Below are 16,677 nucleotides of genomic sequence, written 5' to 3'. Positions count from 1 at the left end.
AACGTTCATCAGTATTTATTAATTTTTAATAGGTAAGTTAAATTTATAGAAGCCAATTAATATGAAACGGAGGAAGTAATATTAGGGTAAAACATAAAAATAATAATTATCTTTTTTAATATATTAAAAATAATAAAAAATTATTTTTAAAATAATGAATAATTAGAAATCAAGTATTTTGATGCCGGCGTTGCCCGTTAATTGGTAAGGATACTTTCTTCTAATAAGTTATGGTTAAATTTTTGAGAGTTAATTTAGTTTTTATTATTAGGTCTAGCAAACTCAACGGAGCGAAACGACATCGTATGTATGCTTCTACAATAGGCTTCTTGGAAGAGAGCTCTATGGTGATTAACTTCAGCTTCAACCTGTTCGATGAAGTGCCTCAATGAAAAACCACACATATGATTATTCAATGATGATTTGTTTTGCTCGTTGTGAAAGTTAAATATTCGTATGCATTGAATTTTTGGTGCAGATTCTGTAATAGACCCTCGCGATCCAGCACTTCCCAGATACTGCATATAACAGGAGCTTTAGTGTATGAACTGCCTTTGAATTTATGTAATGTTTCAGCTCAAAGTTGCTCGTTGTGAAAGTTAACTATGTGTATGCATAGAATTTTTGGTGGACATTGGGTATAGCAGGAGCTTTAGTGCACGGGGCTGCCTTTTTTATTCTTTAATGTCTCAGCTCAAAGTTGTATCGTTTATGTGTAAGACTTTGGGGAGGAAATTTCACTGGCAAAATCGTGTACTTCATCAAAATCTAAGGCCAAATTCAGTAGCATCGACATATATTCATGGGAATGCCAGCAAATATGAATCACGATATCTATTTGATACAATGGTGTCATTTATCTCGAGTAGAAGTTCAAGATTTTGGGTACCGTCATTCTTGTCCTGTAAGCGGTTTTATAGTGACGAAAATTCTGCATTTTCTTCGTTGGAGGAAACGACGGAAAGCTATAGCAATGAGCCCATTGATAATGTTTACAAGGTTGTTATGGATCACTCCAATCCAGGGCATAAGATGGAGAGAGCTTTGGATAAGCTTGAAATAGAATTGACAACACCGTTGGTGGTAGAGGTCTTGCAAAAGCTTCGTTATGAAGAGAAGTTAGCGTTTAGGTTCTTTACGTGGGCAGGACATGGAGGAAATTATAGTCACGAGGCTCAAGCGTATAATGAGATGATTGATATATTGTCTAGTACGAAATATAAGGTGAAGCAGTTTCGTGTTGTTTGTGATCTTCTGGACTACATGAAGAGAAATGATAAGAGTTTGGTTCCTTTAGAAGTGTTGCTGAAAATTCTGAGACAGTATGCTGAAAAGCATTTGACACATCTTCATAAATTTGCGAGGAAGAAGAAGATACGAGTGAAGACACAACCCGAAGTACATGCCTTTAATTTGTTGTTGGATGCCTTGTGTAAGTGCTGTCTTGTGGAGGAAGCTGAGGCTCTGTTTGCGCGGGTGAAGAGTAAGGTCAAGCCAACTGCTGATACTTATAACATTCTTTTCTTCGGTTGGTGTCGTGTTAGAGACCCCAATAGAGCTATGAGCACTCTTGAACAGATGATCAGCCTAGGACATACACCCGATAACTTCACCTATAATACGGCTATTGAGACATTTTGCAACGCAGGAATGGTGATGCAGGCTGCTGAACTTCTCGAGTTCATGAGAACTAAAGGTTCGACCATGTCTTCTCCCACTGCAAAAACCTATACTATTATGATCGTGGCACTTGTTCAGAACGATATGATGGTAGAATGTTTTAAAGTTCTCGGGGATATGTTAAATAGCGGATGTGTTCCTGATGTTTCAACGTACAAGGACCTGATTGAAGGTATGTGTTTGGCTGGAAAGACCGAAGCAGCTTATAAGATTTTGGAAGAGATGGGGAACAAGGGCTACCCTGCTGATATAGTTACCTACAACTGTTTCCTTAAGGTCCTTTGCGACAATAAAGACAGAGATGAAGCGCTTAGGCTTTATAAGAAAATGACGGAAGCAGGCTGTGTTCCTAGTGTACAGACGTATAATATGCTAATCGTGATGTTCTTTAGAATGAGCGACGTTGATGGAGCCTTTGAGACCTGGCACGAGATGTCTAAGAGGGGTTGTGAGCGTGTTACAGAAACATATTGTGTGATGGTTGAAGGGCTTTTTGATAACAATGCTACTGAAGAGGCATGTTTTCTCTTGGAAGAAGCTGTGAACAGAGGTATGAAACTGCCATACCGCAAATTTGACTCATTTTTAACGCGGCTTTCAGCCATCGGTGATCTGAGAGCCATTCACAAACTGTCAGAGCACATGAGAACATTCTACAACCCTGCTATGGCACGACGCTTTGCCATCAATCAGAAGCGGAAGAGCATGAGCTTAAGAGGGAAGTGAAAATAACTTTTGTTGTTTAAGTGGCACGACGTTTGGATGGCGTGTTACTTTGAATGCATTTGAGTGACACACATTTGGAAAAACATTGACTTATATATATTAGTGTGACGATCTTTTACAAGTATTATCGTGAATACTTCTTATTTTTCAGGTTACTAATCTCACTTTCGATGGACGATTATCTATACTTGATGATGTGTCCATATAGATTGAGAAAAGTTGACATAGTCAATGGCTACTAAATTGGAGATCAACTTTAGTGGGATTAAGATAAGCAACAAAGATTTGGTACTGATTACCTCTTTGACTTGTGTAGGTCTCATCTTCCAAATGGTTCTGAACTATGTTGCTCGGACTTGTCAAAAATGTCCAACAGGTGTGTGTCGGATTCACCAAAAGTACTGTATTTTTGAAGAATCCAATCGGGTGCGGCATCAAAAATGAAGAGTCCGCACAACTTAGGTTCTGAAAACTAATTTGGAGTGAAGTTAATGATGCTTTTGCTACAGTTGGGTTGTCTATCTAGTATATAAATGGTCCCCTATTTAGTGTGAGGTTATCGGGTGTCAAGTGGATGGATTGAGTTGAAATTAAGGGTGTTAAAATGAGTTTAGTTAATAAATAACAGATCAATAATCAGCTCAAACTTGAGCAAGTTAATCGGTTTATAATTTTATAAGCTAATTTTGTCTCCTCTAACCCCAGAATAGCCCAATTTTAATAGAATGAAAATCGAATTCAAATTAATTAAATAATAATCAGTGAGGTACTATGTTTTAACAAGGCACGTCAAAAATTAATTTAGTACTACTAGTATTAATTTATGAAGACTTTGAACATAAATTAAATAGGAGTAATTTAATTGGCTGAAGACTTTTTGTTTACGGCTTCCTGTTGCCAATTACTTTCAAACAACATCAATTATCCAATACGATTTGCTACTTCCCAAATTATTTTTGGAAGGATTAAACCGAATAATTATCCATTGAGGTGATTTTTTATATTTTTTTTCTGTAGTAAGCACCCACACTTCTTAAATTTGGAGTCCGCCACTGTTATTGTATATGAGCAATGTATAAAAAAACAATTCACACACTAAAACTTTTGGTATAACAGCATTTCGAGAAAAAATCGAACTACAAGGTTTAATTATAGCAGTCTTGCCTTATAGTATTTCTACGACAATCTACTTTCATAGCTTGATTCATAACTTGAAATCAACATATCAGCAAACTCTCCTCCGTATGATCAATATATTTAACTATAAAAAATAAACAGTAAAAGGACCAGCTGTTAAAGATAAATACTCTCCTTTTTTGTCTGTAAAATTGACATTTTAACCGATCATCGGCTTCGCCAGCTGTGATGTTAGCTCTATCAACAACCCATCAAAACCTGCCACGTCGATAAACAGAAGGGTAGAATAGTAATTTCATTTTGAATGCATTGGGTGAACAGAGATATTGGAAGTAAGGGGCGTCTCAATGATTACAGAAAAATCCAAAGTGGAAACAAGTATGGCAATTGCTGAACAATCATAATCATAATATATAAAGAACTCCAAATAATAATTTATCTTTACACATATCGAGGCAACAAAAAATACCCACACACAAAAAAAGAAAAGATCATATATTTAGCTTGAAATCTTGTTTGAAGAAAAGAAAAGATCAAATTTTTAGCTTGAAATTTTGTTGTAAGAAAAAAAAGATCAAAATTTTAGCTTGAATCTTGTTTTAAGAAAAAAAAGATCAAATTTTTACCTTGGAATTTTGTTGTAAGAGAAAAAAGATCAAATTTTTAGATTGAATCTTTGTTGTAAGAGAGGTTTTGGTTTGTGGGGTTTGAAGATTTTTGTTTTGTTTTTTTAAAGATTTTGGGGAAATTGAGGATGTGGGGTTTTGGGGGAAGGTATTATTGGGGGAGAAAAGAGAGGGGGGAAATGGAAGGAATAGTTGTGGTGTTCGCATGGATGTCAAGTCAAGATAAACATATCAAGAACTATGTTGATTTATATTCCTCTCTTGGATGGAATTCTCTTGTTTGTCACTCTCAATTCCTTAATATGTATGTATTCTCCCTTTTAGCTCCTTTCTTTTTAAAAAAAATTATATATCCGTGGTGTCCGAGCTAGCTTTAAGGTAGGTGTAAGGTCAGTGTACCCTCCCTTGACCCCACTTCGTGGGGATTATACTGGGTATGTCATTGTTGTTGTTGTACCTTGGTGTCTGGGCTAGCTTATATGCATCTTGATTAATTCCACGTAATACATGTCACCTCTCACATTGGTTACTAGGTAACTCTGTCCAACAAGACTAGGACAGCTGAGAGCTATGGTTCTCAATTTAGCTTATCTTTGAAGTCTTAACCCCAATTGATGATCATGTAATGATAAGTTTTATGTTAGCTTGCCTTGTTCTTGTGCTTCATTTCTTTGATTTTTTTGTGTTCTTGGAAAGTAGCTCCTTTTTTCTCTTTCTTATTGAGTTTGCTGGAATTTGCTTAAATTAGTTAAAAAGTTAAGTTTTCTTATAACTTAGTGATCATTGGAAGCACATCATGAAGATAGACTGTCTGTCAATTTAGGTTGGAGGCAGTTTTCGAGCAGTGTAAATGAGAATTTAGGCTGTACTTAATGTTTTTTTAATGAAATGTAGCTGTCAAAATTGATGGTGCATAAATTGAACTTAACGTGAGATGAACTTATCCATGTTTAGTAGATCCCAGTTAATATAGAGAATCGAACTCTGGCTTGTGGATGTGAACTATTCATATGTTCCTATATGCAAAATGTTACTTGTTGATATCCACCTCGGTTTCCTAGTACCATCTTTTTCGTAGTTTCCAAAAATTTATCAGAGTTTTCTGTCTTGTCCCGTCAGATAGGAATACAGAATAAGTAGGTGGTTGGTGTAAATGATGTAATTAATTTTTTGGATTTTGTTAGCTCTTTAAATTTCAAATAGGAGTCAATTATGTCTTTTGTACATTTTTGCATCATCTGGATGCTCATTAATGAAATGCTTTTATTACTGATCAAAGAAAAGGTGGTGGATTCTACGGTATTCTCAAGCTTACTCTGATTATGGATTTTTATCATTATATTGGTGACATTCACATTATGTTAGCTGCTTCTTTCTCCTATAGTCCAACTTTTAAAGAAAGAGAACCTGCTATGCGAACTTATGAGATCGTTGCTCATTAATCTTGCAGGTTTTTTCCTGATAAAGCTGCAGCTTTGGCAGCAGAGATTGTGAATGAGCTTGTTGAGGTTAGTTCTATGTGAAGTTACAATCTTTTTTCTTCCATTGGTAAAAGAGGGATTTTTAATAGACAATGTCAAGTTAAAATAATGGTGGGGTTAGAGCAAACAACCAAAAGAGTACAATGCAAGAATCTAGTTTAGATGGAATTGGTCTTAAGAAGGATCAAAAGAATCCATGAACATCATTAACTCTTCAACTCCTTCTGGAACTCTGCCACTGAAAAATTGGGAGTCTTAAGTCATTTGAGTCCGGCATTTTCTCCATGCTCAGCGCACGAAAAGGATCATTGATGGGTTCTGAAATCTTTATTATATGGATAATCTTATTTAAATTTCATGGGAAATTAGGAGCTCTTGATTTCTCTCCTTCTGCGAGGCCTGCATGATAAGGTATCGTGGGACCATTTTCCTGATTCCGTGTCCTTAAGTTTACAATGTTCTCTCGTCCAAGCAGACAATGCAATCATGAATGGCCAAAGGCATGGCTCAATGTGACAAAAATGTAGAACATTTACTACAAATCCAACAATACTTCAGGCAGGAGTAGAAGATGATTAACAGCCTTTGCTCCCATATGATGCATATTAACATTATTATGTAGTCTCCTTCTCCCCCTTGTTGAGTTATCTCAGGATTGCCAGGATTGAAACTATATTGTAGTTTTCCAAAGGAAGGACCTCCTGTTCCACTAGTAGCATATAAGGATGTTACGGAGAAAAAAAACTTCCCCAGAAGTTTTGAACTATTGTGAAGGAGAAGAAAATGGGCATCTAATCCATAAAAATTCGAGGCTGTGGTATGAAAGTTCTACAAAAGCTGTGTCTAAGAGGCCAACTGCAAAGTCCTTTATTTTGAGTCCAAATTGAAATAGAAAATTTAGACCCAATCTTACTCCTACAAACAGCATGGCCTTCTGAATTATGACCCCATGAGATGCCAATTAGTCCAAATTTCAGATCTGAAATTCGAGCGTCTTTGGCTTCTATGAGAGTTTATTATTCAGGCTGAACCTATCTCAGAGAGGAGTGGCCCAACAAAGTATCTCCCAAAAGTCTGTGGAAATCATCACCAGCTTTTTAGCAGACACCTTTTGAACTCTTTACATTTCTGATGTCTTTCCAAAATGGGATCACACGGGAAGACCTAGGTACCTTATAAAGCCCATTGCTTGCTTAAATGCCTAATTTGGGAGCAGTTAGCCATCTCCATTTTCAGAAGATTCTAAGCAGATATATATACAACTGTGCTCACCGACTGAAAAAATTGACATGGTTGAACAGCGATACCCTGCTAAAAAGCGATATCCAAACTCATCAAATCTAATAAAATTCTCAAATTTTAAGATGGCTTATCTTTTCTACATATTTCCTTTTCCCATTAACTCGCAAATGGTTATACAAGCTGAACGTGTGAGTGTATTTTCAATCCAGACCCTGTATTTTATTTTCTTCAACTCTTGACTAATTAGCAAGAATGCATAAGGACTTGGTTAGTATCATATAAAAATTAATAACCATGTTTCTGTCATGTTATGACTTTCTAATGGCCACTTTGTTTTATGTTGTATGTGTAGGAGCTAAAAGTTAGACCGTGCCCTGTTGTCTTTGCATCTTTTTCTGGTGGACCAAAAGCTTGCATGTACAAGGTTCTCCAGGTAAAGTACAATTCTTTGAAAAATGTAGTATATCATCATTGCCGAATATGTACATCAGTACATACAACAGTTTGAAGTGTTTCATTCTTTTCTATCATAGCGTGTTCTACATGGTGCAACTAATTTCTTTTGTTCTTTAATTTGATCACAGATAATCGAGGGCAAATGTGAAGAACGTGTCAATCTGGTATACTCCATTGTGTTTTTCTCTCATGATGTTTATGTTCTTTCACCCCTACTTGTTTGGGACTGCAGCATAGTTGTTGATGTTTATGTTCTTTCCCAATCTTTAGATATGAGTTTGCTACTATGAGACAGGCTTGGGTATCAGCGAAGTGGTTAAATCATAAATGGCAACTTAGTTTCCATTCCATAACATGATTTGTGTTCTCAAATTTTTAAGCTTACTGTACTATTCTATCTAAAAGATTTCTATACCAGGGACACCATTAGCATATCATAACACCTCTTCTTCCTTTTGTGATATTTGGTTGCTTTATCTTCTAAAAACTTATGATACCTCCACCACACCCGCTTCCTAATTGTGGTAATCCGTTACCTTATTTTTTAAGTAACGTGATACACTTGATCTCTGATGATCTGATAATTTGTTTCATATGTTTAATATGAAGGGTGAGTTCCGGCTTGTTAGAGACTGTCTTTCGGGCTACATTTTTGATTCTTCTCCAGTTGACTTTACTAGTGATCTGGGTACTAGATTTATACTACATCCAACAGTTCTTGGAATGTCACGTCCTCCTCCCCTAGCCTCATGGATAGCAAATGGAATTGCTTCCAGTCTGGATGCCCTCTTCCTTAGAAGATTTGAATCACACCGTGCTGAGTTTTGGCAGACTCTGTATGCTTCTGTTGTGAGTGTCTCTCAACTTTTGATTCAGCTTATTGTTGTCGCTCCTTGTATATCTCTGCTTGACATAGTAATGTTTTTGGACAGAGCACCGGTGCTCCCTATCTCATATTGTGCTCAGAAGATGATGATCTTGCTCCCTATCAAACTATTCTTAATTTTGCTCAGCGACTTAAAGATCTCGGTTCTGATGTGAAACTGCTAAAATGGAGTAACTCCCCTCACGTAGGTATGGTGTTAATCCTGTGGAAATATTTTTTGGAGTCTTGACATTTTGAATCTATTAGATGTCAATAAATATTTTTAAAAAACTCTCCTAGTAGTACTATATCTGCTATTTAGATTCTAATAATTACTGTCAGTACAGTAGAGAACCAGAAGTTGACCCTCGTGATATTTTATCTTTTACACCTTAGGAGGATGAAAAAGAATAGAACTTTGGATGAAAGTATTAGTGATGGCCCGTAAATGTTAAGAGTTTCAAGAAGCTTAGTAGCTTAGGAAAGACCAAAAGAACCAGTTGCAAGAACTAGAGTTGCATACTTTCACAAGAATCTTGAGCTTCTGTAGTCAGGCTCGCTCTCTTGCCTTACTTCCCAATCCAAAACAGTCTTGTTGACATCTCTCGTCGATTAAAAATTGCAATCATTCTATGTCTCTCTGTGTCATTTCTGAGATCAAGCATATAGTTTTGTGGAATTGTTAGCGAGATGGTCATTTAACTAGGATTCATCAGGTTGGCATTGGCACAATATAGTACATTTCTTGTTATTATGCATATTCAGGTTTTACAGCGTTTCACAATCATGTGATTTTGATGAAACTCTTCTATTGTGACTTGTGTCAACCAGGTCACTATCGGTATCACCAACTTGAATACAAGGCTGCAGTGACTGAGGTACTTGGAAAAGCTGCTACGATCTATTCTCAAAGAATCCGTCAACTTGAAGGGGAGAAGATGGGGTTGGAAGGGTCACACGATGAAATCTCGGAGCCTTTAGGGAATCTTAGAAAAGCAGCTGCTACTGCTAATCAAAGCTTCCAAAGAATTGTTCTTGAGTTGAATGACCACTTCGTTGTACCCAGCTCTGTGGAATATCACGAGGGCAGTAATTTCGGATCAGTTCAGCACGAACAGAAAGAACGATACATTCCCCTATCAAGCCCACCAAGAATCAACGCTCATGGTGTTCTTGGTCAAGTTCTATTTGACGTGTGTGTCCCAAAGGTTGTTGAAGACTGGGACATTAGGTCATCACCAACTTTCAGGAAAGTATCATTCCCATCAACTCGAAGGCATTCACCTTTCAATCCTATGAAATGCATTCGTCGTTCAAGATTGTAGGATGTCTGCTAAGTGAAGAGAAAAATGACATGGGAATATCAAGAATATACAGACATGAGAACGCCATGAAAGAAACACGAAGACTCTGTAGGCTTTGCTTGTTCTTTTCGTTGGCGAAATAAGGATAATCCTCAGGAATCCAGAGGTACATTACTTAAATAGGCAAAATGTTAACCTGATTTTGCATGGAGTTTGCTGTGTAAAAAAAGATCAAGTCTACCAAGTGTTAATGTTACCAAGCTTTCCCGTTTCATTTGTTGCATTACTCTGATTGTACATAGCTTGAAGAAAAATATATCTCTTTGCCGACTCCATCTTGTCTGGGACTGAGATGTAGTTGTTATTGTATTTGTATTTACATGAAAAATCTGTTCTGGTCGATATAGTTCTCAAAAAATGAAAACAAATCAGTATTATCTCAAAGCAGAATAGTGAATAATGATGAATCTTTACCATACAAAAGGGTCTAAATGAAGCAAATGGATATGAATGATTCATATAATTGATCCAACAGGCTTCAAATAGTATGTCACACAGAGTCCAGAGCGTCTGCCTTTGTAAGACAGGCACACGGTCGGGCGCCTGAGAGAGGCTCCACCCGGGGCAAGACCATTTGAGAGAGGCTTCGCCGGGATAAGACCGCCTTACACCTGGATGCGGTCATAATGGCCCTCGAGTTAGGGCCCTCTAGAGCCCAACAATCAACCTCGAGCTGCATGCCCACCTGCTTCAATCAGCGTCAAGCAAGGCGTCAGAACATAGGCACATGCTATAAGATAGTTTTTTCAGTGTCAAGCGTATCGTTGTTTCACACTGAAGCAACGGTTAAGTTTTGCGACCTATAAAAGGAGTTAAACAAGGCGTTAGAACGTAGGCCCTTGCTATAAGATAGTCCTTTCAGTGTCGAATGTACCATTGTTTCACATTGAAGCGACAATTAAGTTTTGTGGCCTATAAAAGGAGTTAAATGAGGCGTCAGAACATAGGCACGTGCTATAAGATAGTCATTTCAGTGTCAAACAGGCGTCAGAGCGTAGGCACGTGCTATAAGATAGTCTTTTCAGTGTCAAACGTACCATTGTTTCACATTGAAGCGACATTAAGTTCTTAGTTTCTTTTTTTTGTGTGTGTAAAATCACATGTTTGGGCCTTCTAGCCTAAAAAAAGAAAAAACTTAACCGGTCTCAATTCACTTGCGCCTCTTTTCGCAAACTATACTATTAAAAGAAATGACATTTTTTTTCGAAAATAATCATTAAGGATAAAATAAAACTACACACTTACTACATATTCCAATATAAAAATCTACTCATCATTTTTCCGAACAAACTAATGTCCTATTTTCATACTCAGTCCGTTTAAAAAAAGAATGATTTTCATTCCACGTGATATGTTTAAGACCATAAGATTGAAGAATATTTTGATACATTGACGTAACTTTAATTCAGGACCATAAAGCGCTCCGCATCGTCAAGTCAAAATAAGTACAGTACCAGTAATTTTTTTTTTAAAGGGAGGTTTGAATTTCTTTTTTTTTTTTTTCTAAACCAAAGAAAAAAGAAAGATTTGAAATCAGTAATTTGGCGGTTTCATTACACACTTCACCCTATGAGCAGCTACAATTCCGTACATTATTCAAGAAAATGCAGTAAGGTATATTGGCTATGGGTGGGTGGGGGGTTGTACGTGACTGTAGTGCTATTCCAACGGTCGAATTTGCTCTACTTTCTATAAAAAAAAAATACACTGAATTTTTTTATCAAAATCCTTCATCATCTTCAACTTTATTTTCTTCAATATCTTGTAAAACCATAACCAGAAATACCAAAACAAAAAAGATGGTGAAATATGAAGAGATACGCCAACAAAGATTGGAAGAAAACAAGAAAAGAATGGAAGAACTTAATCTTCCTTTGCTTACTCAAGCTCTCAAAAATTCTACTTCCCCCAAGCCTTCTCCTGTAAGTCCCTCTTCTTGTAATCTATGTGTATCAGCGAAAAAAGTAAATACACTCGGCTATTTGTGTAAAGATCCCTTTCTTTTTTCCAAAAGATTAACTCACTTTTCTCTGTTTGTTTATGGGAAATGATAGATGAAGAAGACGAAGCCTCGGATTATGGGGACAGAGCTTGTTGCTGTACGAAGATCACCTCGTGTTGCTAAAAGCCCTGCCCCTGAATACAAAGAAGTACAGTGTACATTTCCTTTAGCTCGTTATCTTGTATTATCTTCTTGTTGTTTCTGCTTGTTGCTACTGCCTCTTTTCATCGTTATTTGAGCCAAGGATTATTCGTACGCTCTACCCTCTTGAGAGAATTACAGTGAGTTTGTCGTTGTCGTTGTTGTTGTTCCTGCTTGTTGCTACTGCCTCTTTTTATCGTTCTTTGAGCCAAGGACTATTCGTACACTCTACCCTCTTTAGACGATTACAATGAGTTTGTCTTGTTGTTGTTGTTGTTGTTGTTTCTGCTTGTTGCTACTGCCTCTTTTTATCGTTATTTGAGCCAAGGATTCTTCGTATACTCTATCCTCTTTAGATGATTACAGTGAGTTTGTAGTTGTTGTTGTTGTTGACTTCTTGTTGCTTCTGTTTGTTGCTGCTGCCTCTTTTTATCGTTCTTTGAGCCAAGGATTCTTAGTACACTCTACCCTCTTTAGATAATTACAGTGAGTTTGTCGTTGTTGTTGTTGACTTGCTGTTGCTGCTGCTGCCTCTTTTTATCGTTCTTTGAGCCAAGGATTCTTAGTACACTCTACCCTCTTTAGACGATTACAGTGAGTTTGTCGTTGTTGTTGTTGACTTGTTGTTGCTGCTGCTGCCTCTTTTTATCGTTATTTGAGCCAAGGATTCTTCATGCACTCTATCCTCTTTAAACAATTACAATGAGTTTGTTGTTGGTGTTGTTGTTTCTGCTTGTTGCTACTGCCTCTTTTTATAGATATTTGAGCCAAGGATTATTCGTACACTCAACCCTCTTTAGCCGATTACAGTGAGTTTGTCGTCGTTGTTGTTGTTGTTGTATCTGCTTGTCGCTGCTGCATATTTTTATCGTTCTTTGAGCCTAGGATTCTTCATACACTCTAGCCTCTATAGACGATTACAGTGAGTTTCTAGTTGTTGTTGTTGTTTTCCTTTCGGGTCCGAATAAAGTACTTTCTGTTTTACTTTTGAGTAACATTTACAAAATTTATCTATCTATTTTTTGGAGGACAGGTGATTTATTATGAAAGGGTGATGATACCAAGAAGGTAACACATTCATTTACATAAAAAGCTTTAGTATTTTATTTCTTTCCTGAAACCATTGCTGCTGCAGCTGAATGTGTTTCGCATTTGTTTGTATAGGTTGGCGACTCCAACGAAGAGGGATAGGTTGAATTTTGCATATGCAACGGACGAAGAAAGGGCTGCTTCGATAGAGAAAGCAGAGAAACTTGAAGCAAGTCTTGGTTCAGACTATCCTGCATTAGTTAGAACTATGCTTCCTTCCCATGTTTCTGGAGGTTTTTGGCTGGTGAGTTATTATTCAATCATAAGTCTATTTTTTGTCTTAAAAGTTGGATAATGATTGAAGTATTCAAATGAAATAGGTCTACATAAAGTGGAAAATTGAGGCACACTTGATTGATATTTGGGCAAAACTTTTCATTGATTATATAGTCCTCTTTACAACTAAGTTTTCATTTCCAAGGAGTGTTAACATTTATGAGCCAAAAGAAGTTAACACCTAGTGTACAAAGGGGGCTAGCTTAATTGGAAAAGGTTGAAAGATTTGTGTTAGTCACAGACTTTTGAGCCCTACGCTAAAGCAAAGTAACACCGTAGTATTTAAGTGGAGAAGGGCAGAGGGGCCGGCCCGTCATCTGGGTCGACTCTGGACGGATTTCTCAGTCATCAAAAGAAGTTCCCATTTGATGATAAACCTAAGAAAGTGTAAAGCACCCAAATTTTGATAAGGTTATTGCAGAAAACAATATTGTCACATATGATGGCTAAAAAACTTGTCTTTTATGCCTTTGAAAAGCCTGCTATGGGTAACTGGATGATGCAGGATGCTATTGAGCTTTTACGCCTAAATTGCTATGTTGTTTGATCATCAACGTTGATGCTTAAATGGAGTGACATGGACACTGGTGATCCATATAGCCGACCCCAACTCGCTTGGGATTGTTCTTAGTAGTAGTAGTAGTAGTAGTTATATTGTAATTGTTGTGGAACAAGGCGGATACTAACTCATTTGCAACTCATGATGCAGGGTCTCCCATCTAATTTCTGTAGGAAGAATCTCCCAAGAAGAGATGACACTATCACCTTAATAGATGAAATGGGAGAAGAGTTTCCAACGGTATACTTAGCTCAAAAAAATGGACTTAGTGGTGGATGGAAGAGGTTTGCTGTGGATCATGACTTGGCCGATGGAGATTGCATCGTGTTCCATTTGATTCGACCTACCAAATTTAAGGTGACCCTTCCGAACCATGTTTGGAAGTTCATCATTGAACACCTCTAGCTCGAATTTCCTGTTCAACACTACCCTATGTTCAAGATATGGTGTTTTTGTTGACACGAGCGCAATGAAAACTTGATCGATGTATCACTGCTTCGACACATTTTTAACATGTTGAGGCTCTTCGGCATTCTATGCTAACTCTCTCTGTCCTTTGTTGTAGGTGTATATCATAAGAGTAGGCAATGCCAGTGAGCGTGAAAGCACTGAAACAACCTCAAGCAGTGAAGCCTTTTAGAAATCCAGGTACGCATTGCTTCTAATATTTGAGTTTTCATTCAAGTAGCAGTGAAAAATAGGATTGACAATGTCACAATTTGGTTGCTCAATAACATAAATATTACTTTCTAATTGGACATGAAAAGTCTAAAATTAGCCCCTTAATTTGGATATATGGGGAAAAATCATCTTGGTTAATCCATTTGTTTTGTATGGTTTGAATTAAGAGGTCTTAAACTAAAAGATATGAAGACGTGTCAACATGTTCTTCAATCTTATGATCTTAAATATGTCACGTGAAAAATTGAAAGATCTGTCAAAAAGGTAAAGAGACATTAAAAAAATATGACAAACAAATTAAAATTGAGGATCTACATCTTTTTTGTACGCTATAGTAGACCTATTTATTAGTGTTGATCTAATATATATTATCAAATGTTACAATTCTTGATTTTATTATTCCATGATTTTTATAAAGAGATCCAACTTGCAATGTTGTTGTGTATAGTCTGCAGACAACTGTACATAATACAGGCTCACATTACAGCTAGTTGTTTTATTATTATATATAGCTGGAGACAAAAGTCAAGAATAACTAAACAACTAAATATGTCTATTCTAACACATTAATTATAGATGAAAAATGGGAAACATGATCACACATAATATGTTAGCTACTACTCCTATAGATTAAACCAAGACCATATAACTAGCTATTGAGGGCCATTGTCCAAGTCCCTGTCATTTTCTTGTTGTCATTGACCATGTTTGTCTCTCTTATGAACAACTCCGATGATGACTTTTTGCAGGAGAACAGAATGTTGCTGCGCCGCGCTTTGGTTGTTTCTCTGTCTAATATTTTGTCGGATAAGTTTTAATTAGATCTACAAACAGCAGCACCAACAAGAATGTGGTTGATCTACATTTTAGTTTAGTTTGTCAGTACAGTAGAGTACATAAAATTTTGATGTAGCAAGCTGAAATTTTCCTCCAAAAATGCTAAGTTTAAGCTAAGTTATTATGTTTTTCTCTTTTAATTCTTCGATTAATTCGAGCCACTTGCTTCAGCTAAAACTCTGTAATGGCAACATTAAAAATCAAATTAAATAATTTAACCTTATATGGTAAGATAATTTTTCTTCTGAATATATGTGTGGAGGCCCCATAATCCACGCGGTTGTAACAAGAAAACAGTTAGTTGCATAATAGGAAAATTAGAATATACAGGCAGCAAAAAATCATTAGTTTATTATTTTTTCTAGAAATATGATTTGCTACAAGTTTGGACAACCTGTTTGATTGTTACATTTGTTGTGTCTCCACTGCCCTCCCTTACAATTTAATGCATATATGGCAGAGCTAAAAATTTTAATGATACCATAAATTTAACTATTTTTGCGCTTAAAAAAGGGCAAAATTGTGTTGTATAATTTTTCAAGAAAAGAGATTCATTTGACCCCTTCCTTGGTTGTGGCTTTACCACTACTATATTAAAAAAAAAAGAAAAAAAAAGAGCTTTTCATTGACGAATATATATATTTACCTGATATTTCATACACATGGCAGCCTACAATTGGTGGATGCAAATCCATAATCTTAATTTATGAGACGGATTTCATTTGAATTTGGTATTTTCGATTCTGAAGATATATATATGTGTTTGAAAACCCACTAAAATTATGACGAATTCTTAATTTGAATCGTGACTTTATAAATACAATAAACTCAAAGCTACGAAAGATTTAAAAGTTGAACTCATCAAGTCTAAATCTTAAATTTGTCTCAGCAACGAGTGTGTGTTTGAGATGTAATTAAGCATTTTAATTGCCATAATAAAAATTACATAAAATGGCAGCTGCATTTTTTGTGTGATCCGGTCTTGAGATAATTGATGTTGGCTGATAATTCAATTTTTGACCCACTCTTGCAAATAAATAGATAAATAAGTAAGCAATTAAGACGGTGATTTAATTACTTTCAATAAATTGAACAATTAATCAAGATCTATAGTTTGTGTACTACTACTGTAGATTCTTATATTATTAATGGATACATATAGTATATGCTTTTGGTACAACCTCACATCACACGTTTGTTCCAGTTAACATCATAGATTATTTCGTTCTAAATTAACTAATCAAAATATTCTTGGATTAGAGATTATTTTTGTTTGTTTTAAAGTTTTTTTTTGTTTTTTGTTGGGTTTGGGGCTTCATTAATTCGGATTAAGCGTTGCATAATAAGACTCACCAAATGTGAAGTTCTCCTTATCAATTTTTACTATTATTTCAGATCTTAAACTCGAAAAATCTAATTAAAATTATTGTTCAAATTTAAACAATAAGAGTTTATTGATTACGGCTCTCAAAACAAAAAGAATTTTAAATGACAAAAAGGGAAGGGGGAAAACCT

General features: G+C 36.1%; 3 protein-coding genes and 1 long non-coding RNA gene across 5 annotated transcripts; 3 read left to right on the top strand and 1 right to left on the bottom strand.

Annotated features, from left to right (window-relative positions):
* Positions 1-126: 126 nt before the first annotated feature.
* Positions 127-2,960, top strand: LOC107867142 (pentatricopeptide repeat-containing protein At1g73400, mitochondrial). Its single transcript, XM_016713260.2, has 2 exons — positions 127-204; positions 272-2,960. The coding sequence occupies exon 2, from the start codon at positions 685-687 to the stop codon at positions 2,404-2,406; it is 1,722 nt and encodes a 573-aa protein (XP_016568746.1). The 5' UTR covers positions 127-204; positions 272-684; the 3' UTR covers positions 2,407-2,960.
* Positions 2,961-3,493: 533 nt separating this feature from the next.
* Positions 3,494-4,311, bottom strand: LOC124897784. The gene is made up of 2 exons (XR_007054726.1): positions 4,170-4,311; positions 3,494-3,801 (listed from the first exon to the last, which is right to left on the bottom strand). It is a non-coding gene; the product is annotated as an uncharacterized LOC124897784 (long non-coding RNA).
* On the top strand, positions 3,846-9,919 carry LOC107867143. 2 transcript variants are annotated; one of them, XM_016713262.2, is made up of 7 exons: positions 3,846-4,473; positions 5,620-5,677; positions 7,245-7,325; positions 7,477-7,512; positions 7,958-8,197; positions 8,281-8,422; positions 9,045-9,919. In XM_016713262.2, exons 1-7 carry the CDS (start codon positions 4,298-4,300, stop codon positions 9,536-9,538), a joined length of 1,227 nt encoding a protein of 408 aa, XP_016568748.1. In that variant the 5' UTR covers positions 3,846-4,297; the 3' UTR covers positions 9,539-9,919. The 2 variants fall into 2 exon arrangements, with proteins under 2 accessions (XP_016568748.1, XP_047267140.1); XM_047411184.1 differs by lacking the exon at positions 3,846-4,473 and adding an exon at positions 4,542-4,791.
* Positions 9,920-11,207: 1,288 nt separating this feature from the next.
* LOC107867144 (B3 domain-containing protein At5g42700) lies at positions 11,208-15,390 on the top strand. The gene is made up of 7 exons (XM_016713264.2): positions 11,208-11,499; positions 11,632-11,727; positions 12,754-12,788; positions 12,885-13,053; positions 13,795-14,001; positions 14,210-14,292; positions 15,075-15,390. Exons 1-6 carry the CDS (start codon positions 11,377-11,379, stop codon positions 14,282-14,284), a joined length of 705 nt encoding a protein of 234 aa, XP_016568750.1. The 5' UTR covers positions 11,208-11,376; the 3' UTR covers positions 14,285-14,292; positions 15,075-15,390.
* The last annotated feature ends 1,287 nt before the right edge of the window (positions 15,391-16,677 follow it).

Source organism: Capsicum annuum, chromosome 4, assembly GCF_002878395.1.
Source record: "Capsicum annuum cultivar UCD-10X-F1 chromosome 4, UCD10Xv1.1, whole genome shotgun sequence".
In the NCBI taxonomy this organism is placed as follows: Eukaryota; Viridiplantae; Streptophyta; class Magnoliopsida; order Solanales; family Solanaceae; genus Capsicum; species Capsicum annuum.
The sequence above is the reverse complement of the archived record's forward strand: the minus strand, read 5'-3'. Positions and strand labels throughout refer to the sequence as shown.

Coding starts and splice junctions, on each gene's coding strand:
- LOC107867142 (XM_016713260.2), top strand. CDS start 685: ATGTCTCAGCTCAAAGTTGTATCGTTTATGTGTAAGACTTTGGGGAGG.
- LOC107867143 (XM_016713262.2), top strand. CDS start 4,298: ATGTGGGGTTTTGGGGGAAGGTATTATTGGGGGAGAAAAGAGAGGGGG. Junction 4,474..5,619: donor CACTCTCAATTCCTTAATAT/GTATGTATTCTC, acceptor TTAATCTTGCAG/GTTTTTTCCTGATAAAGCTG. Junction 8,423..9,044: donor GAGTAACTCCCCTCACGTAG/GTATGGTGTTAA, acceptor TGTGTCAACCAG/GTCACTATCGGTATCACCAA.
- LOC107867144 (XM_016713264.2), top strand. CDS start 11,377: ATGGTGAAATATGAAGAGATACGCCAACAAAGATTGGAAGAAAACAAG. Junction 11,500..11,631: donor CTTCCCCCAAGCCTTCTCCT/GTAAGTCCCTCT, acceptor GGGAAATGATAG/ATGAAGAAGACGAAGCCTCG. Junction 11,728..12,753: donor CTGCCCCTGAATACAAAGAA/GTACAGTGTACA, acceptor TTTGGAGGACAG/GTGATTTATTATGAAAGGGT.